The 26,854-nt window shown below is 44.6% G+C and overlaps 3 protein-coding genes across 9 annotated transcripts in view; 1 reads left to right on the plus strand and 2 right to left on the minus strand.

The window, feature by feature from the left end:
- Positions 1-7,560: 7,560 nt before the first annotated feature.
- CMC4 (C-X9-C motif containing 4) lies at positions 7,561-18,751 on the minus strand. Of its 3 annotated transcripts, none has more exons than XM_086385908.1 (3): positions 18,679-18,751; positions 10,536-10,603; positions 7,561-7,923 (listed from the first exon to the last, which is right to left on the minus strand). In XM_086385908.1, exons 2-3 carry the CDS (start codon positions 10,591-10,593, stop codon positions 7,775-7,777), a joined length of 207 nt encoding a protein of 68 aa, XP_086242034.1. In that variant the 5' UTR covers positions 10,594-10,603; positions 18,679-18,751; the 3' UTR covers positions 7,561-7,774. The 3 variants fall into 3 exon arrangements, with proteins under 3 accessions (XP_086242034.1, XP_086242033.1, XP_086242032.1); XM_086385907.1 differs by lacking the exon at positions 18,679-18,751 and adding an exon at positions 11,587-11,723; XM_086385906.1 differs by lacking the exon at positions 18,679-18,751 and adding an exon at positions 10,979-11,452.
- MTCP1 (mature T cell proliferation 1) lies at positions 10,577-18,817 on the minus strand. Of its 2 annotated transcripts, none has more exons than XM_086385905.1 (5): positions 12,479-17,380; positions 12,199-12,369; positions 12,058-12,109; positions 11,912-11,952; positions 10,577-10,603 (listed from the first exon to the last, which is right to left on the minus strand). In XM_086385905.1, exons 1-3 carry the CDS (start codon positions 12,581-12,583, stop codon positions 12,062-12,064), a joined length of 324 nt encoding a protein of 107 aa, XP_086242031.1. In that variant the 5' UTR covers positions 12,584-17,380; the 3' UTR covers positions 10,577-10,603; positions 11,912-11,952; positions 12,058-12,061. The 2 variants fall into 2 exon arrangements, with proteins under 2 accessions (XP_086242031.1, XP_086242030.1); XM_086385904.1 differs by lacking the exon at positions 10,577-10,603 and adding an exon at positions 18,679-18,817 and having other exon boundaries at positions 11,384-11,952; positions 12,479-12,630.
- A 629-nt stretch (positions 18,818-19,446) lies between these two features.
- BRCC3 (BRCA1/BRCA2-containing complex subunit 3) overlaps positions 19,447-26,854 on the plus strand; it is a 79,397-nt gene continuing 71,989 nt past the window's right edge. For 2 of the 4 annotated variants that reach the window (XM_086385909.1, XM_086385911.1), the window contains exons 1-3: positions 19,447-19,655; positions 20,459-20,475; positions 21,195-21,249. In XM_086385909.1, the coding sequence (XP_086242035.1) occupies positions 19,533-19,655; positions 20,459-20,475; positions 21,195-21,249 (195 nt within the window). In that variant the 5' untranslated portion in view covers positions 19,447-19,532. Of the gene's footprint in view, positions 19,656-20,177; positions 20,246-20,458; positions 20,476-21,194; positions 21,250-26,854 lie in introns of those variants that run through there. The other 2 variants (XM_086385912.1, XM_086385910.1) reach the window with 2 other exon arrangements.

The following is a 26,854-nucleotide window of genomic DNA, read 5'->3' on the forward strand; positions in this document are numbered from 1 at the left end:
ACAATGAAATCAAAGAAGAAATTAAAAATTCCTTGAGGCAAATAACCATGAAAACATAGCCATACAAAATCTATGGGATATAGCAAAAGCATTCTTACAGGGAAGTTCATAGTAGTACAGGTCTTCTTTAAAAACAAGAAAAATCTCAAACAACCGAACTCACCACCTAAAAGACTTAGAAAAAGAAAAAACAAAACCTAAAGTCAGCATAAGGAAGGAGATAATAAAGATCAGAGAGGAAATAAAGATTTCAAAATTTAAAAAGTCAATAAAACCAAGAATTGGTTCTTTGAAAGGGTATAGAAAATTGACAAACCTCTGACCAAGCTCATCAAGAAGAGAGAAAATAAATAGACAAAATAAGAAATGAAAGAGGAAAAACTATATAACTCATACTGCTGCTGCTGCTGCTTAGTCGCTTCAGTCGTGTCCGACTCTGTGCAACCCCATAGACGGTAGCCCACCAGGCTCTCCCGTCCCTGGGATTCTCCAGGCAAGAACACTGGAGTGAGTTGCCATTTCCTTCTCCAATGCAGGAAAGTGAAAAGTGAAAGTGAAGTCGCTCAGTCATGTCTGACTCTTCGAGACCCCATGGACTGTAGCCCTTCAGGATCCTTCATCCATGGGATTTTCCAGGCAAGAGTACTGGAGTGGGGTGCCATTGCCTTCTCCAGATAAACCCTGCTACTGCTGCTGCTGCTAAGTTGCTTCAGTCGTGTCCGACTCTGTGCGACCTCATAGATGGCAGCCCACCAGGCTCCTCCGTCCCTGGGATTCTCCAGGCAAGAACACTGGAGTGGGTTGCCATTTCCTTCTCCAATGCAGGAAAGTGAAAAGTGAAAGTGAAGTTGCTCAGTCATGTCAGACTCTTAGCAACCCCATGGACTGTAGCCCACCAGGCTCCTCCATCCATGGGATTTTCCAGGCAAGAGTACTGGAGTGGGGTGCCATTGCCTTCTCCGATAACTCATACTGCAGAAATACAAAAAAAAAAAAAAAAACCCATAAGAAAATACTATGAGCAATTATATGCCAATGAATTTGACAACCTAGATGAAATGGACAATTTTTTAGAAACATACAGCCCACCAAAACTGAATCAAGAAGAAATAGAAAAAAAGACAACTTGAAAAGACCAATCATCAGAAATGAAATAGAATCTATAATAAAAACAAATCCAAAACACTCCCTACAAACAAAAGTTCAGGACCAGATGGCTTCATAGGTGAGTTCTACCAAATATGCAAAGAAGCTCTTATACTGATCCTTCTCAAAGTTTTCCAAAAGATAAGAGGATGGAACACTTCCAAAATCATTTTATGAAGCCACCATCACCTGATACTGAAACGAGACAAAGACACTACCAAAAAAGAAACAGTCACTCCAATATCTTTGATGAATATAGATGCAAAAATTCTCAATGAAGTATTAGCTAACTGAATCCAGCAACACAAAAAGAAATATCATACACCATGACCAAGATGGATTCATCCCAGGGTCACAAAGATGGTTCAGTATGCACAAATCAGTGTGATATAACACGTCAACAAAGGACAAAAACCACATGATCATCTCAATAGATGCAGAAAAAAATGAAATAAAATTCAACATCCATTTATGATTAAAACTCTTACCAATGTGGGTATAGAGGGAACATACCTCAACATAATAAAAGCTATTTGTGACAAACCCACAGCTAATCTAATACTCAGTGGTGAAAAGCTGAAAGCCTTCCCACTAAAATTTGAAACAAGACAAGGAAACCCTCTTACTTCTCTTAACATTATATTTGAATTCCTAGCCACAGCAATCAGATAAGAGAAAGAAAAAGTATTCAAATTGGTAGGGAAATGGGTAAAACTGCCATTGTATACAGGTGACATGATATATATATATATGCAGAAAACCCTAAAGACTCCACACAAAAACTACTAGAACTGATCAACAAATTCAGCAAGGTAGCAGGATTTGGGGAGAAGGCAATGGCACCCCACTCCAGTACTCTTGCCTGGAAAATCCCATGGGCAGAGGAGCCTGGTAGGCTGCAGTCCATGGGGTCACACAGAGTCAGACACGACTGAGTGACTTCACTTTCACTTTTCACTTTCATGCATTGGAGAAGGAAATGGCAGCCCACTCCAGTGTTCTTGCCTGGAGAATCCCAGGGACGGAGGAGCCTGGTGGGCTGCCGTCTATGGGGTCACACAGAGTCGGACACGACTGAAGTGACATAGCAGCATAGCAGCAGGATTTGGAGAAGGAAATGGCAACCCACTCCAGTGTTCTTGCCTGGAGAATCCCAGGGATGGTGGAGCCTGATGGGCTGCTGTCTATGGGGTCGCACAGAGTCGGACATGACTGAAGCGACTTAGCAGCAGCAGCAGGATTTAAGATTAACATACAGAAATCAGTTTCAGGGAGTGGAGGAGGGAGCGGGGTGGGGCGGGTTGCGGGGGAGAAATTGTTTGCATTTCTTTACACTAACAATGAAATATCAGAAAGGGAAGGTAAACAATCTGTTTTAAAATTACATTTAAAAAATACTTAGGAATAAACCTGACCAAGTAGGTGAAAGATATATGCTGAGAACTAAAAGAACATCCTTTTAGTTCCACTTCCCTGGTGGCTCAGTGATAAAGAATTCCCCTGCAATGCAGGAGCCATAGGAGACGTGGGTTCGATCCCTGGGTCCAGAAGGTCCCCTGGAGGAGGGCGTGGCAACCAACTCGAGTACTCTTGCCTGGAGAATCCCATGGACAGAAGAGCCTGGTGGGCTACAGTTCATAGGGTCACAAAGAGTTGGACACAACTGAAGTAACTTAGCACAAAAAAATATTAACAGAGGAAATTGAAGATGATTCAAGGAAATAGAAAGATATCCCATGCTCTTGGATTGAAAGAATTAATATTGTTAAAATGGCCATACTACCCAAAGGAATCTACAGATTTAATGTGATCACTATCAAACAAATTACCCATTATATTTTTCACTAAACTAGAACAAATAATCTTAAAATTCATTTGGAACCATAAAAGACCCAGAATTACCAAAGCAATCCTAAACAAACAAACAAAAAAAACCAAGCAGGAGGCATAGCCCTCCCAAACTTGAGACAGTATTACAAAGCTACAGTAGTCAAAATAGCATGATATTGACACAAAAACAGACATATAGATCAATGGAACAGAATAGAGAGCCCATAAAAAAACCTATACACCTGTGGTCAATCGTGTAAAATGTGTACTCAGTCACTTAGTCGTGTCTGACTCTTTGTGACCCCATGGACTACACAGCCTGCCAGGCTCCTCTGTCCATGGGATTCTCCAGGCAAGCATACTGCAGTAGGTTGCCATTTCCTTCTCCAGCAGATCTTCCCAACCCAGGGATCAAACCCAGGTCTCCTGTGTCTCTTGCATTGGCAGGTGGATTCTTTACCACTCAGCCACCTGAGAAGCCCTAATGGTCAATTAATCTTCAACAAAGGAGGTAAGAATACACAATGTGGAAAAGACAGTTTCTTCAGGAAGTGGTGCTGGGAAAGCTGAACAGCCACATGTAAATCAATGAAGTTGGAACACATCCTCTCACCATATATAAAAATAAATTCAAAATGGCTTAAGGACTTAAACATAAAACATGACACCATAGAACTCCTAGAAGAGCTCATAGGCAAAACATTCTCTGACATTAATTATTTCAATGTTTTCTTAGGTCGGTCTCCCAAGGCAAAAGAAATAAAAGCAAAAATAAACAGTGGGACCTAATGAAACTTGTAAGGTTTTGCACAGCAAAGGAAACCACAAACAAAATGAAAACACAACTTACAGACTGGGAGAAAATATTTGAAAATGGTGCAACCAAACAAGGGCTTAATTTCCAGAATATACAAAGAGTTCATACAACTCAATAAGAAAAAAACCAATGTCCCAGTTGAAAAATGGGGAGAAGATCTAAATAGACATTTCTCCAAAGAAGACATACAGATGGGCAATAGGCACATGAAAACATGATAAGAAAAGATGATCAACATTGCTAATTATTAGAGAAATGCCAATCAAAACTACCATAAGGTACTACCTCACATCAGTCAGAGTGGCCACCATTAAAAAGCCTACAAATAACAGGGAATTCCCTGGCATCCCAGTGGTTAGGACTCCACACTTAAGGGAATGGGTTCAACCCCTGGTTGGGGAACTAAGATCCTGTAAGTCGTACAGTGTGGCCAAAAAAAAAAAAAAAAGTCACAAATAACAAATGCTGGAGAGCGTGTGGAGAAAAGGGAGTGAGAGCCCTCCTATACTGTTGGTGGAATGAAAGTTGGTACAGCTGCTATGGAAAACAGTATGGAGGTTCCTCAAAAAACTAACAATAGAGCTACCATATGATCCAGCAACACTCTTGGGCATATATCCGAAAAATATGACAACTCTAATTTGAAAAGATACATGTACCCCTATGTTCATAGCAGCACTATTCATAATAGCCAAGACATGGAAACAATCTAAACATCCACTGAATGGATAAAGATGTGATACTTACGCAGTGGACTACTTACTACTCAGCAATAAAAAGAAATGGAATTTTGCCATTTGTAGCAACGTGGATGGACCTAGAGATTATCATACTAAGTGAAGAAAGTCAGGAAAAGACAAACACCATATGATATCACTTATATGTAGAATCTAAAATATGGCACAGAGGAACCTATCTGCAAAGCAGGAGACTCATGGACACAGAGAACAGACCTGAGGTTGCCAAGGGTGGGGGATGAGACTGGGAGTTTGGGACTCGGTAGATGCAAAACTATTATATTTATGATGGATAAACAACAAGGTCCCAATGTATAGCACAGGGAACTATATTCAGTATCCTGTGATAAACCATAAAGGAAAAGAATATGAAAAAATATATATATGTGTATATCTGAATCAGTTTGCTGTATCACAGAAATTAACACATTGTAAATCAACCATACTTCAATAAAAATTAAAGAAATAAGAAGGAGAAACTGAGACTAGCCTTGAAAACTCCTTGAGCAGACAAAACCAGTTTAGTCACACAAGCAAGGCTTAATTTAACTTTGGGAGACTAATCTGACCTAGGTCATTTCTTGCTTATGCTTCTGAAAATCGTAAGACAAAGCTGAACTGTTTTCCAAGGCTGATATGAGGTAACCACTGACCAATTCCCTACCGTTTAGGAAAATTCTAATAACATAAGCAGTCACTGCGAAGCAAAAACAGTCACTGCTGTCATGCTATGTAAACTATTTTATAACAGTACACCCCTGGGCCTCATCCCATGTTTTGGTTTAAGTGCTCTGTGTTTACAAACTGTCTTTTTGGTGTGTGTGCAAAAAACGTTCATTAATTACTATAGTGATAGTGAAGTTGCTCAGTCGTGTCTGACTCTTTGCGACCCCATGGACTGTAGCCTACCAGGCTCCTCTGTCCATGGGATTTTCCAGGAAATAGTCCTGGAGTGGATTGCCATTTCCTTCTCCAGGGGATCTCCCCAACCCAGGGATTGAACCCGGGTCTCCCACATTATAGACAGACGCGTTACCGTCTGAGCCACCAGGGATCATTAATTACTACTTTGATGATTAATTGACTTTGTTATTTTTCGGTGATTTTTTTTTTGGTAAATTATTTATTCATTTAAGTTGTGCTGGGTCTTCATTGTTGCATGGGCTTTTCTCTAGTTGCGGCAAGCAGGGGCTACTCTCTAGCTGCAGTGCATGAGTTTCTCATTGTGGTGGCTTCTCTCATGGGACACAGGCTCTAGGGCACTCAGGCTTCAGCAGTTGTGGTACATGGACTTAGTTGCTCCTCAGCATGTGGGATCTTCCCGAATCCGGGCTTGAATCTTCATCTCCTGCATTGGCAGGTGGATTCTTATCCACTGCGCCACCAGGGAAGTCTTTCTGTGATCTTTTAACAAGTCACCAAGATCACCATTGATTGTGACAAGTCACAATTGACCAAATCATTGGTCATTGGTGACTGAACTTAGTCTTATTCAGCCTCTCACCCATATTCCCTCCTCAGAGGTCAGGGTGGGGGTGGAAACTGAAAGTTACAACCCTCTAACATTGCAGCATGGTTCCCCTGGCAACCAGCCCCTATCCTAAAGTTATCTGCTGCTGCTGCTGCTAAGTCGCTTCAGTCGTGTCCAACTCTGTGTGACCCCATAGACGGCAGCCCACCAGGCTCCCCCATCCCTGGGATTCTCCAGGCAAGAATACTGGAGTGGGTTGCCATTTCCTTCTCCAACTGGTGTGCTCCAACTGCAGCACGCCAGGATTCCCTGGTGTGTGTCTTCCAGAGTTTGCTGAAACTCATGTTCATTGAGTCAGTGATGCCATCCAGCCATCTCATCCTCTGTTGCCCTCATCTCCTCCTGCCCTCAGTCTTTCCAATGAGTCAGCTCTTTGCATCAGATGGCCAAAGTATTGGAGCTTCAGCATCAGTCCTTCCAATGCATATTCAGGGTTGATTTCCTTTAGGATGGACTGATTTGATCTCTTTGCAGTCCAAGGAACTCTCAAGAGTCTTCTCCAGCACAACAGTATGAAAGCATCATCTTCAGTGCTCAGCCTTCTTTACGGTCCAACTCTCACATCTGTACATGATTACTGGAAAAACCATAGCTTTGACTATACGCAGCTTTGTTGGCAAAGTGACGTCCCTGCTTTTTGATACACTGTCTAGGTTTGTCATAGCTTTTCTTGCAAAGAGCAAGTGTCCTTTAATTTCATGGCTGCAGTACTGTCCTCAGTGACTTTGGAGCCCAAGAAAAGAAAATCTGTCACTGTTTGCACTTTTTCCCCATCTCTTTGCCATGAAATGTTGGGTCTGGATGCCATGATTTTAGTTTTTTGAATGTTGAGTTTTAAGCCAGCCTTTTCACTCTCCTCTTTCACCCTCATCAAGAGGCTCCTTAGTTCCTCTTTTCTTTCCCTGATTGCACTTATCACTTAGGAAATTCTAAGAGTTTTAGGAGCACAGTGCAAAGAATGGAGATAAAGACCAAATATATATTTTGTTATAAAGAAAGCAGCTCTTTTGCCCTTTTCCTATTTGCCCATTTTTGGTTCCCCTGTAACCTTAAAAGAACCTGATCATAGGAATGAATCACCAGGCAATTTAAGCAAACTCCTGACTTATGTGTCCTGAATGCATGCCATGCCTCGCCTAACTTGTTGATTCTTTTCCTAGACAGAAGTAGGTAGGCCTCCACCCCCAGTAGCCCCCATAAGTAATCCTGCCAATAAGATAACATCTGAAGAGTCAGCTAGTCTGCACACAAAGGAGAAGGATGCAGAAGCCAACCTCCTGCTTAAATGATTCCCTGAGATTCTTCCCCCTTTTCCCTTTAAAAACTGTCATGGCTGATCAGAATCTTCAGAATTGGAGTGAGGACAAGAGTCTACCTCCTCCCCAGCTTGCCTGCTTTTCTACTGACACTTGACCCTCCATTATCACCTTTCAAACAAGCAGTCAAGTCTGCCTTTAGTAACAAGAAAGCAAAACATCACATATATCAAACCAAAAATGTTCACTGAAAAGATTTATTTTAGCAGCTGTTTTATCCCATTCTACACATTTGTTCAATATATTTATATTTGTTCTGCATAGATGGCATATTAACTTTTATAGTTGACTTTTTCATTGGATATTTGCTGCTACCTGGCCTGAAGAAAGAGTCAGGAGGATAAATAAAACCCGCATGGTGGAAACGTAGAGCAGCGTTTTGGTTCTCGGCAGAACTTTACTGTGGTGTGCACTTCAGTGTCTGCTTTTCTTCCTCTTCTTTCTCAAATCCTGAGCAGATGAGAGATCTTCCCTTGGGATATCGAGCACAACACTTACGCAGTTCTTCGATGACAGCCTGACACTTAGATTCCATGTAGTTGTTGGCTGAAAAACAGACAGGCAGACCCTAGTCATGATCTTATAGAACTCAGGCACAGGGACGTTGAGACCTGAACTTCCCAGTCCTTTTCACCTTAATGTGCCTACAGACATGGAAGAAAGAGGATGTAACCACATCCACTGAATTCTTTCTGATTTAGAGACCCATCGACAGCTTAATAAGGAAGAAAAGTATGATTTACAAAGTGCTCAGAAGATATTTTCACATCTAATTTCCTTTTCTTTAAGGCTGATTACTTATGTGCCTTTTTCTAGGGCAGTGGTTTCTAACCTCCTCTCTTTTTTTTAGGGAGGAGTCACTCATCCCTTGCACATTAGTTTGCACTCAGTTTAAGGTGGCTGCTGGATGTTCCCAAACAAACCTTTGCATTAGGGGTTGAGAAACTGCAGCTTCAGCCTTTTTAACAGCTGAGCTAAGAATAAATTTATTTGGGGGGTTCCCAGGTGGCACTAGTGGTAAAGAACCCACCAGCCAATGCAGTAGACATGAGAGATGCAGGTTCGATCCCTGGGTTGGGAAGATCCCCTGGGGAAGGGCATGGCAACCCACTCTAGTATTCTTGCCTGGAGAATCCCATGGACAGAGGAGCCTGGTGGGCTATAGTCCAATGGGTTGCACAGAGTCAGACATGACTGAAACGACTTCCCATGCATGAGCTAAGAATGGTTTTTATAGAAGGTTGTAAACACACACCCACACTCACCCACACCCACAGCCACATACACCTACCCAAAGACCTCCTGACCTCCAAAGCCTAAAATGTTTCCTGTTAGGTCCTTTATATAAAACATTTGCCCCAAAGATAGACCCTAAGTCTAGGAGGACTTTATCTAAAGGTTCTAGGTAAGCTGTAGTCGATTTGAGTTCCCTATTACTAAAATAGGATGCATGGGAGTTAGTCTGGGATAGGAAAGACAATTCTGATTAGCAAGAGTACGGTTGGGTGGCTAAGTCCAGGTTTGGACCCAGACCAAAGGAGTTCCAATCATCACTGTGCCCCTTACTAGTTCTGTGACCCTGGACAAGTTACAAAGCTTATATCCATCTCACGGGTGAAAGGATTAAGTCAATGTTATTTAAAGCCCTTTCAGTTGCGATTGTCATACACTGAGTATTTAGTGGTCTCTATTTCAGTCCTTCAGGCTCTCACTGTAGCAAGGGGGTGTAACCAGCTCTAACTTGATGTGTGTTCTCCTTTAGCCATATGATGCTAATTTAAATCAGGAAAGAATCAGAATCACCTAAGAATTTATCTGGGAGAAGAAATTGTGAAGAGCATTCTTTGCAGGCAGGTGGTGGATGACCTGGGCCCATGGTAGTGAAAGCATGGAGTCCTAACCACTGGACTGCCAGGGAATTCCCCGTCCTTTTTCATCAATTTGGAGAAGGGAAAGAAAAGGATGAATAAAATGGCATTCTTATTTTCCATTAACATTTCAGATTAAAAGATTTAAAAAATATTGCTTGCATCATAAATGGAAAAGTCCAAGAATCAAAGTTAAAGGTCAATGGAAATACACAAACAAGGGTTTTCTTTGGTGGTGAGTCTTTGGGTGAATTCTGAACATTTTCTCTTCTTTCATTTTTATGTTTTTGTGGGCATCCATGTCTATTACTTTAATAATGGGAAAAAAATGATCAAAAAAATCAGTTTTCAAATTCAGATAGCCTTGTAGCTTTCTGCTAGTAATCATTGGCTGATTTAAAAAAACTAAAATTCTCTAGTATTTGGTCCAACAAAATGGACAAATCATATCAAATATGCTTTAGCTGAAATTAACTTTTGCCTTTAAGAGTTAGTTGCTGAATCCCAATTGTATTTTCACCCCCACACCTTCTAACTTGACTGCTCTTAAAAAGTGAGTTGTCGGCCACCAAAGTGAGTTGGTAAAGTATGACCAACCCATTTAGAACTGCTGCTGCTGCTAAGTCGCTTCAGTCGTGTCCGACTCTGCACGACCCCATAGACGGCAGCCCACCAGGGTCCCCAGTCCCTGGGATTCTCCAGGCAAGAATACTGGAGTGGGTTGCCATTTCCTTCTCCAATGCATGAAAGTGAAAATGAAAGTGAAGTTGCTCAGTCGTGTCCGACTCTGTGCGACCCCATGGACTGCAGCCCACCAGGCTCCTCCGTCCATGGGATTTTCCAGGCAAGAGTACTGGAGTGGGTTGCCATTGCCTTCTCCACATTTAAAACTAGTCTTTTTTAAAAAGGACTTTGCTCATCTTAGTGATTCTCAACTCTGGCTGTGTATTAAAATCACCTGGTTAATGATTTCGATTGAGTCCTACCCAGACCCCAGCTGCAGAGAGTGTGATTTAATTGTTCTAGGCAAGTTTTTGAAGTTCTCCAGGTGATTCTAAATGTACAACCAGGATTTGTTAACCCTAAGCTTAGGTCACATTACTTATTTTCTGCCATCTTTGCTTTATTTTCTGCCATCTTTGGTGATATAATGAGGAAAAGAGGATAAATTAATTACAGAAATATTATATTCTGAGTGGAGTTAGTATTGTCTGATGATAAAAAGAACACTTGGTTTCTTGTTAGTTCACAGATAAAGTGGAAACATAGAAAAAGCATTTAACGTACTACCTTGTAAACATTTCTGTATTTCACAGGCTTGTTTCTGGCACGGATCCTTCTGCGGCATATCCAGAAAACTAAAATAAGAAAAATGATTTTTATTTTGTTTTTTATACATAAAGACTTTAAAGCCCCTCTAGATGGAATTTTCTTCTGAGACAAGCAGTATGCTCTTACAATTGCTGGAAAACAATTACACTACAACGTTCTTCCCGTTCAGAGGATGAATATGCTGTATTTGTGTAATATTCCATTTGGTTTGGAAGATATAAATAGCTTGGAAAAAAAACCCTTGAATTCAACTCATCTTGACCACTGTAAACCAACATTGGGCTAGAGAAGCCAAAGCTGCAACCTGACGGCTCTATGACTTACAGAACCACCTTTATAAATGATTTAACTCCTTGAGCCTTTTCCTTATTATTGATGTGCAAAATAGGGATCATACCTACCTGAAAGCACTGATGGAAGGATTAAATGTCATAAAGGCAATAAACTGCATAGAAGGCAGTAAGGACTGAACACATGATAGCTATTATTCCCAAGATTTTTTAACAAGTAAAACCTTACTTTTAACGTACATAAAGTGCTATGAGTATTTTAACTCAGGAAATGTCTTTATCAGGTAGTGAATCAGCAATATTCGGTGCTATTACTACTTCCTGAGAACGGTGCTAGGTAAGCAGTTAAAATTTTTCGTGGAGTTCTTACAGAAACCAACTTCAGATATTTGAAACCAGAGAATAAACTTAAATGCCCCTGATTCTGATCAGCAATTTCTAATAATGTGAAGACACCATGTCAGAAAGGAAAAAGGCCCAGGAGCCTTGGTAGCTATTTCATGAATGCAAATAATCTTTTTCTCTTTTTTTCCCCTCAGAGCCCCCTAACTTCTCAGTAGATCTGAGTTAGGTCAGTACTGGGATGGGAAACACTGGCGCAAAACCTAGGATATTTACAGGATGGGAGAAGGAAAGGCAGGTGAATTGCTGCAGGGCAAATTAGCGACAAAGAGATGCTGATGCTGCTAGCAGTTGCTCTCTTCTCTCTAAATCAGTACCAAGTCCTTGGTGATCGGGGCATCTGTTCTGTAGCAGGTGCTGACTTTTGTGGGATTCATCAGATCCCAGGTCCAGCGGATGATGTCCATTAACGGGTCTATGGCAATTTCCAAAGGAGTCAATGGCAAGTTACGTATCCTAACTACATGCTTGTGTTGGCTTGCTTTCTACCTGCATAACCCTTCCTCTGCAGTTCCACTTTCCATGTTCTTCATGGCCCTTTCTAAACTTCTGTGTTCTTGAGCAGTTTTTCACCCCACGCCCCCCCACCCCAGGCCCACAGGTGGGTGCACTGCAGTGGTGAATGTCGTGATTGTCATTTACTGAACAGAACAGTGGAGCATCTCTTCCTAGAATCCCAGCACCTGGCGGGGGGAGGGGGGTGGAAAAGAAAAGATCATTAACATCACCATGATCAGAGCGAAAAAGAAGCAGCAGGGTAGGGACAGGGAGAGAGAGAAAATACGTACCCGGTTAATCATCAGGCAAAAGCTTAAGCAACAGTTCCTCTACGCCCCTGACCTGCCAGAAAAAGAAAAGTTTATAGAGTACTCTGTCATAAGAGGCCCAGGACAATGAAAAAAAAAAAAATGATTAAGCAACAGGCCTACCATTAAATGATGCTGGATTTGCCACAAGCGAGAGTTGTTGTCCATGTAGCGCTCCTCAGGGTAGAGTTGCCACATGAGAGGTAGCTGGGAGGTGAGAAGGTGACTTGGCCTGGCTGCATCACCTAAAGGAACCTGAACTTGCTGAACTCGGGCCCTTAGGAAGCTCGTCTCCTGGTGGAGAGAAGCGATCACACAGAAAACCAGAGACTTCAGGATGGTGCAACGGATGTACTTGAAAGCAAAAAATCGATCAAGAAATCCGCAAAGGAGAAACAATTACCTCTTCCAGGACGGCCACCCACGTGCGCTGGTACTCGTCGCGGTAGACACCCTCTTGGTGAACCCAGAGGCGATCGGGTGGGGCCCCCACATCCTGTCCTGCCATCCTGGGCTTTGGGGTCCAATGCTAGCCCTGCTTTTCTCCACCTAAGCCTGCAGCACCCGTGCACAGGACACAGGTGTGACTTTGGGCCTTGGATTGAACACACCCATGAGCCAGGGGACCTGGTACTAGCAACCACCAACTAGAAGCCAACCTCTTTGACGCTTACTTGCGCCGTCTACACTGAACCCGGGGCATCTGAAGCTCGTGGCCGGTTTGAAACTTGGGGCAGAACCTCGGGTGAGGCTGCTGACGGCGAAGCACTCGAGAACTCAGGGAGGGAAGGGGTTCTGGGGGCATGTAGGAACAGCGCTATGGGAAGCCAGGGGTTGGGGGGGGTGGTCTCGCAGTCTTTGCATTCCGCAAACAGCATCGGACAAAATGTAGTGAGCCATGGAGTATGCACAGCAGTGCACAGAAGGACACACTTATTGGGGCAGGAAAGCAGTAGAACAGATGCATGCATGCCATCTGTCCCCAAGTAAAAGCCCTTTCCAAGCAGTTTCCATCTTAAAAGGTAAGACTGTGCAGGTCAAATCATGTAATCATGTGTGTGGCTTTCTAAATGGCAATCAGAATTTTGTTTTAAAAGGCAAACGACCTGTTAAGCAGTTTTCTTAGAAAGCTTACTTGGCATTACCTTTTGGCATTTCCAAAAGGCAGTTTTCTTTTTAGTGAAAATATATAAGGTCATATCATGGAATGTTTCAGTTCCAAGACAGTCTGGGATTGTGATGATTAAGAGTTGAGAGACAGCAAAAGAGGTTACCCATCTCGTTTCATTTTAATGCTTCGGGGTGTCACAGAAGCCCATTTTCCCACAGACGGGTGGCTTTACATTCTGTTTTCCCAAGTCAGAAAAGCAGAAAAGCTCACCTGCTCTTTGAGAGGTGTAAGTGAAGCACACCTTTGGGGCCAAATCTTCCGTAACACAAACTCAGCTCTACTGTAAGGATCCTCTGCCCACTTCTGGATCGGATTTCAGGGTCTCACAATACCTCGACCTGCACTTTGCAGGAATGAACCTTTGGGGGCCAAGTTTCAGCATCACGGGGTGGCTTCCCTGGATGTCTACATTGGGCAGGGTGCAGACATGCCATTGGGGAATCCACTACAAAAAAACAGAGGCCTTCTATTCCCACTGGCTGACCATTAGGTAGGAGAGGGACTGCAATACGGCTTGGGAGGTTGCTAAACCCTCAAAATGAGACTGTCAAGAGCAAACAAGAAGCCAGAATGCAGGGTGAAGTCCGAGAGGAGAACTAACTGAGCTGAACCGAGCCTTTGCCAGAACAAGCTGAGTCTGATTTGTTGTTTTTCCTTAACATTGTTAGTTTACCTTCACTGAAAGGTAGGTGGAAATATGTTTGAGAGAGGGAGGAAATGGTTTGATTGGCATGAATGATTTAAGAGCATCATGGTTGCTTTGCCCATTGTACCCTGAGTGGACCTGATTCTGAGCCTATCATACCTTTTGTCTTATAAGTAAGTGTTAGTTGCTCAGTCATGCCTGACTCTTTGTGACCCCATGGACTGCAGCCCATCAGGCTTCTCTGTCCATGAGATTTCCCAGGCAAGGATATTGGAGTGGGTCACCATGCCTTTCTCCAGGGGATCTTCCCAACCCAGGGATCGAACCTGGGGCTCCTGCATTGCAGGCAGATTCTTTACTGACTGAGTTACAAGGAAAGCCCTTTGTCTTATATGGCTCTCTTATTTCAAACTCATCAAAGGCAGAATGCCTTCTCCTTAACCAAATCCCAATTTCTCTCAGTGGCAACACAGCCTCTCCTGATCCTGCAGATTAAAAACTTATGACTTATCCTGGACCTCCTCCTCTTCTTCAGTGGGTACATCCCACCTGTCACCAATGCCAACCAGTGCCACTACCACTATTATTTGAGACCAACTTCACCCCGATACCAGATTCATTGTGTCCAGTGCTGTATCCATGTTCTCCCTGTCCAGTTCAGTTCAGCAGCTTAGTTGTGTCTGACTCTTTGCGACCCCATGGACGGCAGCACACCGGGCCTGCCTGTCCATCACCAACTCCCGGAGTTTACCCAAACTCATGTCCATTGAGTCGGTGATGCCATCCAGCCATCTCATCCTCTTTTGTCCCCTTCTCCTCCTGCCCTCAATCTTTCCCAGCATCAGGGTCTTTTGCAACTAGTCAGCTCTTTGCTTCAGGTGGCCAAAGTATTGGGGTTTCAGCTTCAACATCAGTCCTTCCAATAAACAGCCAGGACTGATCTCCATTAGGATGGACTGGTTGGATCTCCTTGAATTCTCCCTGTCCACTCACCTATAATATGGCTTCCCAGGCCTCTCTGCCTATCTCAGTGCCATGACCACAGAGGGTACATGTCTGCCTCCTTGATGAAAACATCTTGCCTCTGATGACTACTGAACATTTATGTCTAAAATCACATTTTGGCCACTAATTATAAATCACTTTGCATTTTGCTCTGCTTATTTCACAAGTCCTGTCCCCGCCCCACCCCGATATAGTATTATAAGCACTAGACAGAAGGAATAACACAGTACTGGGCAGTACTGGGGCACTGTGAGCCTCAAATGCTAGTCAGTGTTCCTGGGAGTGGATGGACATGGTATGCTGAGTAGACAGACAAAAGGCCATATAAACATGGGTAGAGAGTGGTTCATTCTCTGGGTCGATTAGATAGCTATTATTTTGTTCAAAGCCTTTTTTTTCCATTTCACAGACACAACTATTCTGCCTCTCTTCCCCGTCCCCCACCCCACAGCTTTGGAAAGGAGTGATCCAAGAAAAGAAAAACAGTAAATAGGAATGTCAAAAAGAGAGTCAAGTCAGAATTTTGATACAGAAGAAATTGGTGTGTTTCCCCCGCCCCCCCCTTTAAAGTAGAAACCCAGCGTTGAGGGTTTTAGAGCCATCTCAACTTCACAGGTAGGCCCTGACAACAACTAACAGACTGCCACACTGACATTTACATGTTTTGAAGGAAAAGCAAACATTTACTGGTTACCCTGACTTTGAAAGGAGATATTTCCAGCAGAATAGAGGGCCAACCAATTGGATGGTATAAGTTAGGAAGAATCACTACCAAGAGGCCTGTGAACCTCTGCAAAATATTCTGAGAGGAAAGGCACCACGTGTACTGCTGTGACCCACAGGACAACATGCTGGGCATCAGTGGGGTGAGCCTGGGGACAAGCCCCAACATACAGCCCTGGACTCCCACTCGGAGACATGTGACGGCCCAGTGGAAGGCAATTGCAGGGATCAAGGGACTGAGAAGCTGCCCTGTGAATGCAAATCAATAAGAACCTCAGCTGAGAAATGCAAAGGCTCAGTGAGAGGGATTAAGAGCAAAGCCCCCAGAATCACCAGAGAAGGCAATGGCACCCCACTCCAGTACTCTTGCCTGGAAAATCCCATGGACGGAGGAGCCTGGTGGGCTGCAGTCCATGGGGTCGCCCAGAGTCAGACACGACTGAGCGACTTCACTTTCATTTTCACTTTCATGCATTGGAGAAGGAAATGGCAACCCACTGCAGTGTTCTTGCCTGGAGAATCCCAGGGACGGGGGAGCCTGGTGGGCTGCCGTCTATGGGGTTGCACAGAGTCAGACACGACTGAAGCAACTTAGCAGCCCCAGAATCACAGGTTGTATGAATGGAACACAGTCTCCCTAGAGGTGATCCTTGGAACGTTGGCCCCTAACTTTTTCTTGGTCAAGTAAGTTTGGGAATCTTAGGGAAGCATAAAGCACCTAAGGATAATAAAAGCTCTGGCAAGTTATACTGGCACGAAACTTTAACATTCCCTCCAGTTTATCTGACTAGAGAACATTCTTCTGTATATGACACTTGTGCATAAACTTCAGGGCCCTGTGAACTAAGATGAATCTCTGAAACCTCGAGATAAACTTAGGTACAAAGTGCAATACAATACACGGAATATAACCCTGTTGCACTAAACTCAAGGTATACTACCAGATACAAATTCAAGTGGACTCAAAAAAGTGTTTACAGGGATTTCCCTGGCAGTCTAGTGGTTAAGTCTGTGCTCCCAATTCAGGGCTCACGGGTTCCATCCCTGGTTGGGGAACAAAGGTTCCTGCATGCCTCACGATGTGGCCAAAAAAAGTGTTTATATTCCTTTATTACCCATGAATGTAGGGCTTCCCTGGTGGCACTTGTGGTAAAGAATTCACCTGCCAATGCAGGAGATGCAAGAGACGTGGGTTTGATCCCTGGGTGGGGAAGATCCCCTGGAGGAGGACATGGCAACCCACTCTAGAATTCTTGCCTTGAAAACTCCATGGGCTGAGGAGCCTGCCAGGCTACAGTCCATGGGGTCACAAAGAGTCAGACATGACTGAACGACTGAGCATACCCATGAATACACTAAGAAAGATTGCCCCCATGGGGGTTACCCTGATGGTAACCTGAATATGACCAGGGACCACACTGGCCTAGATAGACTATTTCTTAGTAAGGCGGTTTGTAAACTACTTTAAATAGATGACAGATCACAAAGAAGGACTTCCTTAGGTATGTAAGTAAAACCATTATTTTTCATGTATATAATGAATTATTGTGTCTTTTTAAAAATTTACAATTTGGCTTAACTTCCAGGTGTTTGAACAGCTTTCAAACATAAATCAGTCGAATACACTTATTTTATTTGAAGTGAATTAATAAACTCATCTAATTACAATGAGTGAAGTTATTAATATCAAGAATGCCAGCCCTGGAGTCAGCCTGGCCTGTATATGAATGCTGGTTTTGCAACTTACTAGCTCTGTGACCTCGGATAAGTTAAGCTGTCTACACTCCAGCTTTCTAAAATGTTAAATGATAAAAGAACATATTGATCATGATTGTCAGCACTTACTTAGCAGTTTCTACATGTCTTATATATATTGACCCTTGCCAGCTTCACAATCACTCATTAGATACTACGATTACCTTCACTTAAAGATGACGGAAGTAAGGCACAGAGAAGTTAGCTAACTTGCATGAGGTAACACAGCTAGGAAGTTGCAGACGCCGGTTCCAACTGGGGCAGTTTACACATATGAGACATAGAGATGCTTTGTAGTCTAGCACATAATAAACTTTGACATAAATGTCGGTAGTTTTTTTTTTTTCTACTCCAATTAAACTTTAGAGCTGTCTAATACACCCATGAGCATTATAAAAGAGAATGTCAATGTTGAATGTGAGATTGAGGAACACCAACCATAGACAAAAGGTGTTTTTCTTCTCTTTTAGTGCTGCCTAAAAGTGGTTATAAACGGAAGAAGTCCCATCAGAAAACAATAATAACAGCCATTCGTGCACCATCAGCGCAGGGCACACTAGCCGCGAAGAGCAATTGAAAAGAATATATGCTGTAAAATCGAAGCTTAAGAGCAAAATCGGATAGGTCGAATGTAATCGCACACTTGAAATGTCGCCCCTGCTTCACCATTAGCAAAATGAATAGTGGAAGGATCTGCAATATGATTCTTAAACTTTAGGTAAACAATGGAGGTTGCTGGCATAGATGTTCCACGGGACGTTGGCCCTATTTGTGGGGAGATTGGGGTTGGAACTGACTTGGGAGAAGAGCAAAGCATCAACACGTCCTCCAGCAGCACCCTGGGCGTGTTCCCTTTCCAGTACTGGCCTGTTCGCCTGGCTCCCAGACTACACACGAAACCGGTCAAACCAACAGGCACTGACCGGCTGTAGCGGCAGCACGGCATAGATTGTCTTTGATTTAGACTCGTTCAAGAACCCGCGTGTAATTTCTAGCCTTGGCAGTTGGGAGATGCGTACTTTCCCTTATGGCGTGTTTATCACACCTCCAAAGAAAATGACTTTTACGTATAATTTCACCGGGTCTGATATCACAGAGACAAGGCGAGCTGAGGAAACTCGTGCGTATCTGCGGCGATCTGAGATACATCTGACCTCAAATCGAAACTTGAATTCCCCTTTCCCTTTCCCTGTATCGAACACAGAGATACCTAAAAGCCTTCGGAGAAAGTAGCAGCCACCAAGCTTAGGAGTGATACTTTTCAGATACAGTGTAGCACTGTTTCTGCCAAGAGGTTACTCACATGAATATAGTGTTTCTTGGGCTAATTAATCCGCCTCAAGAGCAGCGAGGCTACAACTTCAGGTCACCCACCCCGGGCCACTCAAGCCGAGATCGGGACGTGAGCCCGGGGAGAGCCGAGGCGCATTCCGAGCCGAGGTCACCGAACCGAAGTTACCGGCCGGTTACCGGAAGTGGTCCAATGAAAGAGTGGTCCCAAATTCAAGGCCCCTAACTTGGAAACAAAATAAAAGAAAACCTTAACTCGGGACCCAATTTTCAAAGAGCGTCCCCTGGGCGCGAGAAGGCCGGCGGGGGCAGCGATGCCGCTGGCGGGAGGTCCCCGGAGCGTGTAGGCCGCGCACGGCTCTTCTCGGCGGGCGGGCAAAATGGGCGCCGGCGAGCAGGAGGCGCTGGCCCGGCCGTCCGCCCGTTCCTCACACACCACGTCCGCCCGCGGCCCGACAGCGCCGCCTCCCTGCCGCCCCCCGAGCCCGGCCCCACGTCCTGCCCGCGGCCGGCCACCGCCCTCCGCCCCAACGGCCACGCCTGCCTCAACCGGGGCGGGCGTTTCCCAGGTACCGCTGGGCCGGCCCCGCCCCCGCGTCCCAAGCTCCGCCCCCGCGCGCCCGCCCGCCCCTCCCCGCGCCCCACGCCCCGCCCCGCCCCAAGCCCCGCCCCCACTCGCCCGCCCTCCACCCACCCCGCACCCCAGGCCCTGCTCCCACGTCCCAAGCTCCGCCCCCGCGCGCCCTCCCGCCCCGCCCCACCCCGCGCCCCAGGCCCCGCCCCCCGCGGAACCCGCCCGGCCCGGCTGAGCGGCGGGTTGGCCAGGGCCGAGCTGGCCGGAGGCGGACGTGAGCGGGCCGGGCCAAGATGGCGGTGCAGGTGGTGCAGGCGGTGCAAGCGGTCCATCTGGAGTCAGACGCCTTCCTGGTGTGTCTCAATCACGCTCTGAGCACGGAGAAGGAAGAGGTGATGGGGCTGTGCATTGGGGAGGTAAGTCAGCCGACCAGCCCGGCCAGGACCCTGCCGAGCGGTCTCCCCACGTCCCCGGGCGGCTGCTGGCCGCGCCCGGGGCTCTGGAGGCCACAGGCCCCCTCGGCTCATCCTTGGATAGGTTATCCCCCTTGCCTCTGCTCGCTGAAGGCTTCGGGAGCCTTCCAAAAGCCCCCAGCGGTCCCCATCAAGCCTTTGGGAGAGGCGGGGGCAGGGGAGGGAAGATTTGCATTTTCTCCTGGGTGTGCTCAGTGCTGGCCGACTCTTTGCGACCCCGTGTATTGCAGCCCGCCAGGCTCCTCCGTCCGTGGCATTCTCCACTGGAGTGGCTTGCCATTTCCTCCAGGGGATCGTCCCCACCCAGGGCTCGAACCTGGATCTCCTGCATCTCCTACATTGGTAGGCGGGTTGTACTGTGTGGCTTTTCTTTAGATCTGGAGTTACCACCCCAGTGACCAAACCCGCGAGTCAGACCAGAAAGAATCTGTTACAACGAGGACATCAGTGTATTAGGAAGCAGGCGTCCACGATTAGGGCCTTCACTGTTCCCTCTAGGAGTCATTTTGAGGGCATCAAATAACCTAAGACAGGTGAGGCTTCTAAGACTCCCAAATTTCCGCTGTGTTAAATATTGCAGAGGGCGAAAGAGACCGAACTTACTTGTTGATAATCCAAAGTAAGAGTTGTCCAGGCTTTCATGCTGGTGTACAGGAACCTGTCACCTGATTTTCATTTTATCTGCATCATGTACCTCTAATACAGTTAATGTGATCAATAATCTTTTCTGCTCTTTCCCACTCTAGTTAAATGATGACTTAAGGTAAGACTCTATTTGTTTATTCCTATCTTTTGATCTCTTTGTTACTGTTAACGCCAAATTATCACAGCTTTCCCAGTATTTTGGACTGGATGTATTCTAACTTACCTTGATGACTCTGGAGCTCCCTCAATAACCCAGTTTCAATTCCACCCCACCTCTGAAAGTTGTTTTCCACCTGACTTTCTAGTTAGGAGGATTGGCAGTTGAGATATGGATGTGAAAAATATGGTTGCGGGAACCAAGATCCTAAGTGAAAGCTCTTTGGGGCAGATAGCCTGCATGGGAAGGGGCTGTGTCCCTCTATTAATCCATTTCTCTGTCTACATTGTCAGTGGCTTTCTGCCTCCCCCTGGTGGACCCTACAGTGATCTCCAAGATCTCCAGCAGCTTGAATGCTTTTGGTGGTGAAAGCTTTGGGTTACCTTTATTGAAACGTCAAAGCATAGAATTTTTCCTTGGCAAACTCAAGTGCTTAATATCCAACATTATAGGACTTTAGCTTTGATCATGAAAACTGTGTGCTTGCCACTTAAGCATGTGTCTCAGACTCCTCCTAACAGTCATGAGCACAGCTCTAGTCTCAGTTTATTTCCCTCCTCTTCCTCTGTCTTTACTGTTTCATTGCAAAAACTGCTAATCCTGTTACTTTGCTTTGAGACCTTTTTTTTTTTTTTATATTCCCAAGCTCAGTTCCTTTTTTTCTAATTTATCCCCAAAAGGAATGACCCCAAATTTACATATACTGGAACTGAAATGCGCACAGTTGCTGAAAAGGTACGTGTGCTCTCATTTTGCATGATGCAAACTTGCACTCGGGGATGGATTTCTGTCTGTTTGATGGTCTCAGCCAGGGATGAACCTGCTTCCTGCAGACCTTCATTTGTGGCTGGCGGTGGGGGGGTGGGTGGGTGTTCTCTCTAGTAAAATCAGATGAAGAATCTCCTCACTAGGAATGGGACCTATTCTTCACAGGAAGTTTTTCCTACTCCATCGAAATGAGTAACTGCCATCAGCTCTCCTCCTCGATGGCCTCTGCTGGGTTTGTGGCCCTTCTCCCATCTTCCTTGAGACTTTGGCTGGTTCGCATCCCTGTTATCTTTTTATCCCAAGTCTCAACAGTCACTCAGGAAACCCCTCTCTGCTTACAGGCAACCTGTCTGCACTTCTGCTCCACCTTTTCTGTTATTCTCATTTTTGTGGTCGAGTATCATGCTTCTCAACCTAATTGTGCAGTTCAGTTCAGTTCAGTTGCTCAGTCGTGTCCGACTCTTTGCAACCCCATGAACTGCAGCACACCAGGCCTCCCTGTCCGTCACCAACTCCCAGAGTTTACCCAAACTCATGTCCATTGAGTTGGTGATGCCATCCAACCACCTCATCCTCTGTCGTCCCCTTCTCCTCCTGCCCTCAATCTTTCCCAGCATCAAGGTCTTTTCCAATGAGTCAGCTCTTCACATCAGGTGTCCAAGGTATTGGAGTTTCAGCTTTAGCATCAGTCCTTCCAATGAACACCCAGGACTGATCTCCTTTAGCTTTAGGACCAGTTAATTTTCCCCCCAGTGTGTTGCAGACCACCGCTTCTGTAAAATACAATAAAAGTGAATTCTGTCCTCCCATGAAGCAGATGATGAAGGTGATAAAAGCTATCAGGCAACAACTCCATCTAATTACCCGCACATACAGTCCTCTCCATGTTAAACCACTTTGCCTTGCTTCTTCCCATAATTAGGAAAGAAATTTACTCCTGTCTAAAGCTATAGCTTCTTCACAGACCTTGCTTCTCAAATATCCTTTCTCTCTTTTGAGTTTTCAGCCTATTCCTGTGATCTGGCTTTTTTCCCTTAGAATACAGCTGTGCTTCAATTAATGTCTTTTTCAGAAAGGAAGGAAAAATAACATCTCAATTCTGTCTGTCCCGGTAGTTAACTTATTTTGTGTCCTTCCTTTAATAGCTGTGTCTACCTATTCCTTCCTTCTCTCCCTCTCATCATTTATGGACTTTTCCTCCTCTGCCTCAAATATGGTATTCTCCGAGTTTCTGCCTTTATCTTCTCTTCCCAGGATGTCTTCTTGGCCAACATGAACTTCCCTGTGGCTTTACCTTCAGCAGACATTGAGGTTAGACAGATCTGTCTGCAAACACTTTCTTTGATACTTATGGTGTGACTTTGGGCATGTGACTTCACATCTGTGAGCTTTGCTTTCCTTATCTCTAAAACAGGGATAATAATAGCTGCCAGCTTCCTAGAATTGGGAGAGTTGGATCTATGTAATGTGTGTAAAACATCATCTGCAGAATGGGTATTCCAGTAGTACCAACCTTCCTGGGTTATGGGGAGAGTTCAATTAAGTTAATACATGAAAAGCACTTTTCCAAATGCCTGACACGTGGCATGTAGCCAGTAAATGTTGGCCATTCTGACTGGTTGCTAATGCTTGGTAGATGCTAGTTAGTATAAATTACCCCATGCTCCAGAACTTCATACTTCACTGCCTTCTGGACATCCATGTTTAGTGTTCAAAACTTTCCTCTTCCCCAAACCCTCTCCTCCAACATTCCTCCTGCCATAGTAGTTCCCATACCTAGCCACATCTTGGAATCGTGAAATAGTCTCTACAGAATCCCAATTCTGACTCGGTTTTTAGTGAGACTTGTGTGGCAGCAGTCTGCAAAGGTCCCCAGGTGATTCTCACGTGCAGCCACGTTTGGGAACCACAGCGTCTCCACAGTCTCCTTGCCAGGAGTCTGTCCTGCCTGTAGGCTTTTCTTGTGACTGCTTAGGATGTGATCTTTTGAGAACAGCACTCTGCTACAAGTCTGCTGAAAAGGCAGTGGGTTTTCTATTTTTTTTTAGGATGAAGTCTTCTTAGTGAAGCAGTCAGGATCTTTCCTGACTTCATATCTGTTTCTCTCCTTACATGTCTCTAGGTGGGTTCAAGTTCTAACCATGGCAAATGATGTCAGTTTCCAGATGATGCTGTGCTGTTTCACTTCTTCTGTCTGCTGGGTATTATGTCTGGGCTTCTTGCTTATCCTTCTCTGTTTGGCTGACTCCCTTTCCCTTGTGGTTCAGTGCAGATGCCTTAAAGGAACCTGCCCTGACTTGTAGCATATCGATTAGGGTACATCAGGGATGTTGTCTTTGAGTTGTCGCCCTGCCTGTCTCTCTTCCTGGATGTGACTACTGTATCCTGTTTATCTTTGTATACTTTAGCCCTCATGTAGTGCCTCACATATCGTACAGACTTGATAAACACATTTTGTTTGAATTAGCATACCTCCCGTGCAGTAAGAAATTAGGGTTACCTGCCCAGGATCCCTGGAGTGCCATGCCAGGGGGTGCAGACTTGTTGGAAAGGGCCAGATGGTAAATATGTTTAGCGTTGGGGGCCATACAGTTTCTGCTGTAGTTCCTCTGCCAGCATGGTGCAGAAGCAGATACTGGAAGATAAATGAATGAACATGGCCATGTTTGGCCCGAGGGAGACCAGGCCAGCCATAGTTTGCTGACCTTTGATCTGTACCAAGGCAGAAGCACAAAAGGAACTGGAAAAGGGTAGGGGCTGATCTAGTCCAGCTGGAATATCTTCTTTCCTGTGTGACTATGACCATAACAGTCTGTTCCTCAATCCCTTCAGCTCCTTGTGACTTTCGCAGACATCTGTCAGTCCTCTGTGACTTCTGTGCTTATTTTGTTTTCTTTTTGAGACCTGGGCTGGTCTCACCACCCTATACTAAACTTCTTTTTTTCATTCCTGTTAGGCACTAAACCTTTCTCTGAGTAGAGAAAGAGAGAAAATTCACCCTGGGCAGCAACTCCTATTAAAATAGTTTAATGATGTAATTTGATTTTTTCAGAGTCCATGTCCTCATCTTGAATTCTCTGTCAGTTTGTACCATGCACATTCGATATGAAACTTCATGAGTTGAGCAACCTTATCTGTCTAGTTAATGTTGGCATGGAATATCTTTTTCCATCCATTTGTTTTTAGCCTTTTTGTGTACTAATATTTGAAAGTGTCTCTTATTGGCAGCCTGTAGTTTTTAAAAAAAATCTAGTCTGATAATCATTTGAATTGGACTGTTTAGTCCAAATACATTTACTGTAATTATATATATATAACATGCACACCAGACAGATCTATAGATATATATGTTATAACTGTCATATTTTTCCTTTCTATTTGACCTTCTTTTTTTTTCTTTTTCTCTCCTTCCTTGCCTTCTTTTGGATTCATCAGTATATTATTTCCCTGTGATCCTCCATTAATTAGATATAACATTTTTTACTCTTTTTGTAGTTATTATCCTACATATTGCAGTAGGCATTCTTGATTTGTTAGTCTAATACAAATTACTGTTCTTAATATTTCCCTGATAACAGTAGAACTTTGAACATTGAAATTTCGTTTACATCCTCCCACCTTTTGGATTACTATTTGCGTGGATTTTATTGATATGCTATTTAAGCCCCACATGACATTGTCATGCTGTTCTGTACAGTTAGCTGTATTTGTATTTACTCATATTTTACCCTTTACAGTGTTCTTCACTTTGTCATACCTGAGATTTTCCTTTCTCTTTTTAGCGTTTCTGGGCTGATAATGATCTCTCGGTTTTTTTGCACATGAAAATGTCACCCATTCTCTTTATGCTTGGTTGTTTCTGTTCCAAAGTCAGCTCTTGCCTTGTTGCTCCTTGGAAGGTTGAATTTATTTCTGTCTCTACTTTTCTTTTCTTTTCTTTTTTGTGTTAAAGGTAACAATGATTTATTTGGCTGCACTGGGTCTTAGTTGTGGCATGTGGGATCTATAGTTGTGGCCCACTGGATGTTTTTCATTGTGGCATGTGGAATCTTTAGTTGCAGCATGTGAACTCTTAAGTTGCAGCATGTGATATCTAGTTCCGCAACCTGGGATTGAACCCAGGCCCCCTGCATTGGGAGTGCAGAGTCCTAGCCCCTGGACCACCAGGGAAACTCCCTGATTTTCTTTATTGTATCCTCTGTGCCTGCCAGATACTGTACGGTGGCTGGGGTTAGAAAATAACTAAAACATGTTGCTTGCCCTTAAGGAGCTTATGTTCTAGTAGTTGTTGTTCATTTGCTAAGTTGTGTCCAACTCTTTGTGATCCTATGGACTGCAGAACGCCAGGCTCCTCTGTCCTCCACTACCTTCCAGCGTTTGCTCAAATTCATGTCTCTTGAAGCTCCAATACTTTGGCCACCTGATGCAAAAAGCTGACTCATTGGAAAAGACCCTGATGCTGGGAAAGACGGAAGGCGGGAGAAGGCGACGACAGAGGATGTGATGTTCTGGTAGTTCAGCTCAGTCATGTCCAACTCTTTGTGACCCCATGGACCGCAGCATGCTGGGCTTCCTTGTCCATCTCCCAGAGTTTACTCAAATTCATGTCCACTGAGTCGGTGATGCCATGCAACCATCTCATCCTCTGTCATCCCCTTCTCCTCCTGCCTTCCATCTTTCCCAGCATCAGGGTCTTTTCCAATGAGTCAGCTCTTTGCATCAGGTGGCCATTGTATTGGAGTTTCAGCTTCAGCATCAGTTCCTCCAATGAATATTCAGGACTGATTTCCTTTAGGATAGACTGGTTGGAGCTCCTTGTAGTCCAAGGGACTCTCAAGAGTCTTCTCAAACACCACAGTTCAAACGCATCCATTCTTCTTTGCTCAGCCTTCTTTATGGTCCAACTCTAGTAGAGGAGGAGATTGTCAACAAATAGAACACATGTAAGCTCTAGCAGATATGTGTGTGCAATAAGCGAAGTTGTGTGGGAGGGGAGAAGGACTCATTCTTTATAGGATGAGCAGGAAATTTAAAGTCTATGAAAGAGTCCATGAGGTGAAAAAAAAGGCATGAAAAGGAACCACAGGTGAAGCACAGTAGCCGCACATGCCTCAAGGCTGCTTTGCTGCATAGTATAGGGTCTATTACTTACTTCAAACGTCTCAGATTTCTCCCTCGTCCTTGCGGTGTCTGGCAATTCCATACTCACCTGTTCTCCTGAAACTCTTCAAACATTTCATTGTTCTGCTTTTGATCCCTCTGTCTCCCTGCCTCATTCCTCTTACTGTACCCCATCCTAAACCATGGGTGCACCCCAGGATTCACCCTGGACCTCTGTTCCCTGTCCTCAAATAATTCCTTGCCTTGATTTCCAGACTCTCACCTGAGTTCAGCTCATCTGAAAATGCTCTCATCTTCCCTCTCCTAGAGCCTTTCTAAGCTTAGATGTGCCTCCTCTGTTCTGAGTTTCAACCTGGACAGTTTCCTGGCCTGCATCACTTAGGCTGCATAGGCTCCAAAATCTTGCAGATTCTTCTTAATGATTATCTAGTCTGTTTCTTCCATCTTGGAC

Source organism: Bos grunniens, chromosome X (genome assembly GCF_055505025.1).
Source record: "Bos grunniens cultivar Pamir isolate PY7600 chromosome X, Bosgru_T2T1.0, whole genome shotgun sequence".
In the NCBI taxonomy this organism is placed as follows: Eukaryota; Metazoa; Chordata; class Mammalia; order Artiodactyla; family Bovidae; genus Bos; species Bos grunniens.

What these genes read in the sequence shown, in the direction of transcription:
- CMC4 (XM_086385906.1), bottom strand. Translation starts at nt 11,028, where the DNA reads ATGCAGTTTATTGCCTTTATGACATTTAATCCTTCCATCAGTGCTTTC. An exon ending in CCTTCCATCAGTGCTTTCAG is followed by an intron (nt 10,604 to 10,978) that starts GTAGGTATGATC and finishes TTCTTATTTTAG; the next exon opens with TTTTCTGGATATGCCGCAGA. An exon ending in AATACAGAAATGTTTACAAG is followed by an intron (nt 7,924 to 10,535) that starts GTAGTACGTTAA and finishes TCTGTTTTTCAG; the next exon opens with CCAACAACTACATGGAATCT.
- MTCP1 (XM_086385905.1), bottom strand. Translation starts at nt 12,583, where the DNA reads ATGGCAGGACAGGATGTGGGGGCCCCACCCGATCGCCTCTGGGTTCAC. An exon ending in GGGTGGCCGTCCTGGAAGAG is followed by an intron (nt 12,370 to 12,478) that starts GTAATTGTTTCT and finishes TCTCTCCACCAG; the next exon opens with GAGACGAGCTTCCTAAGGGC. An exon ending in AAATCCAGCATCATTTAATG is followed by an intron (nt 12,110 to 12,198) that starts GTAGGCCTGTTG and finishes TTTTTCTGGCAG; the next exon opens with GTCAGGGGCGTAGAGGAACT.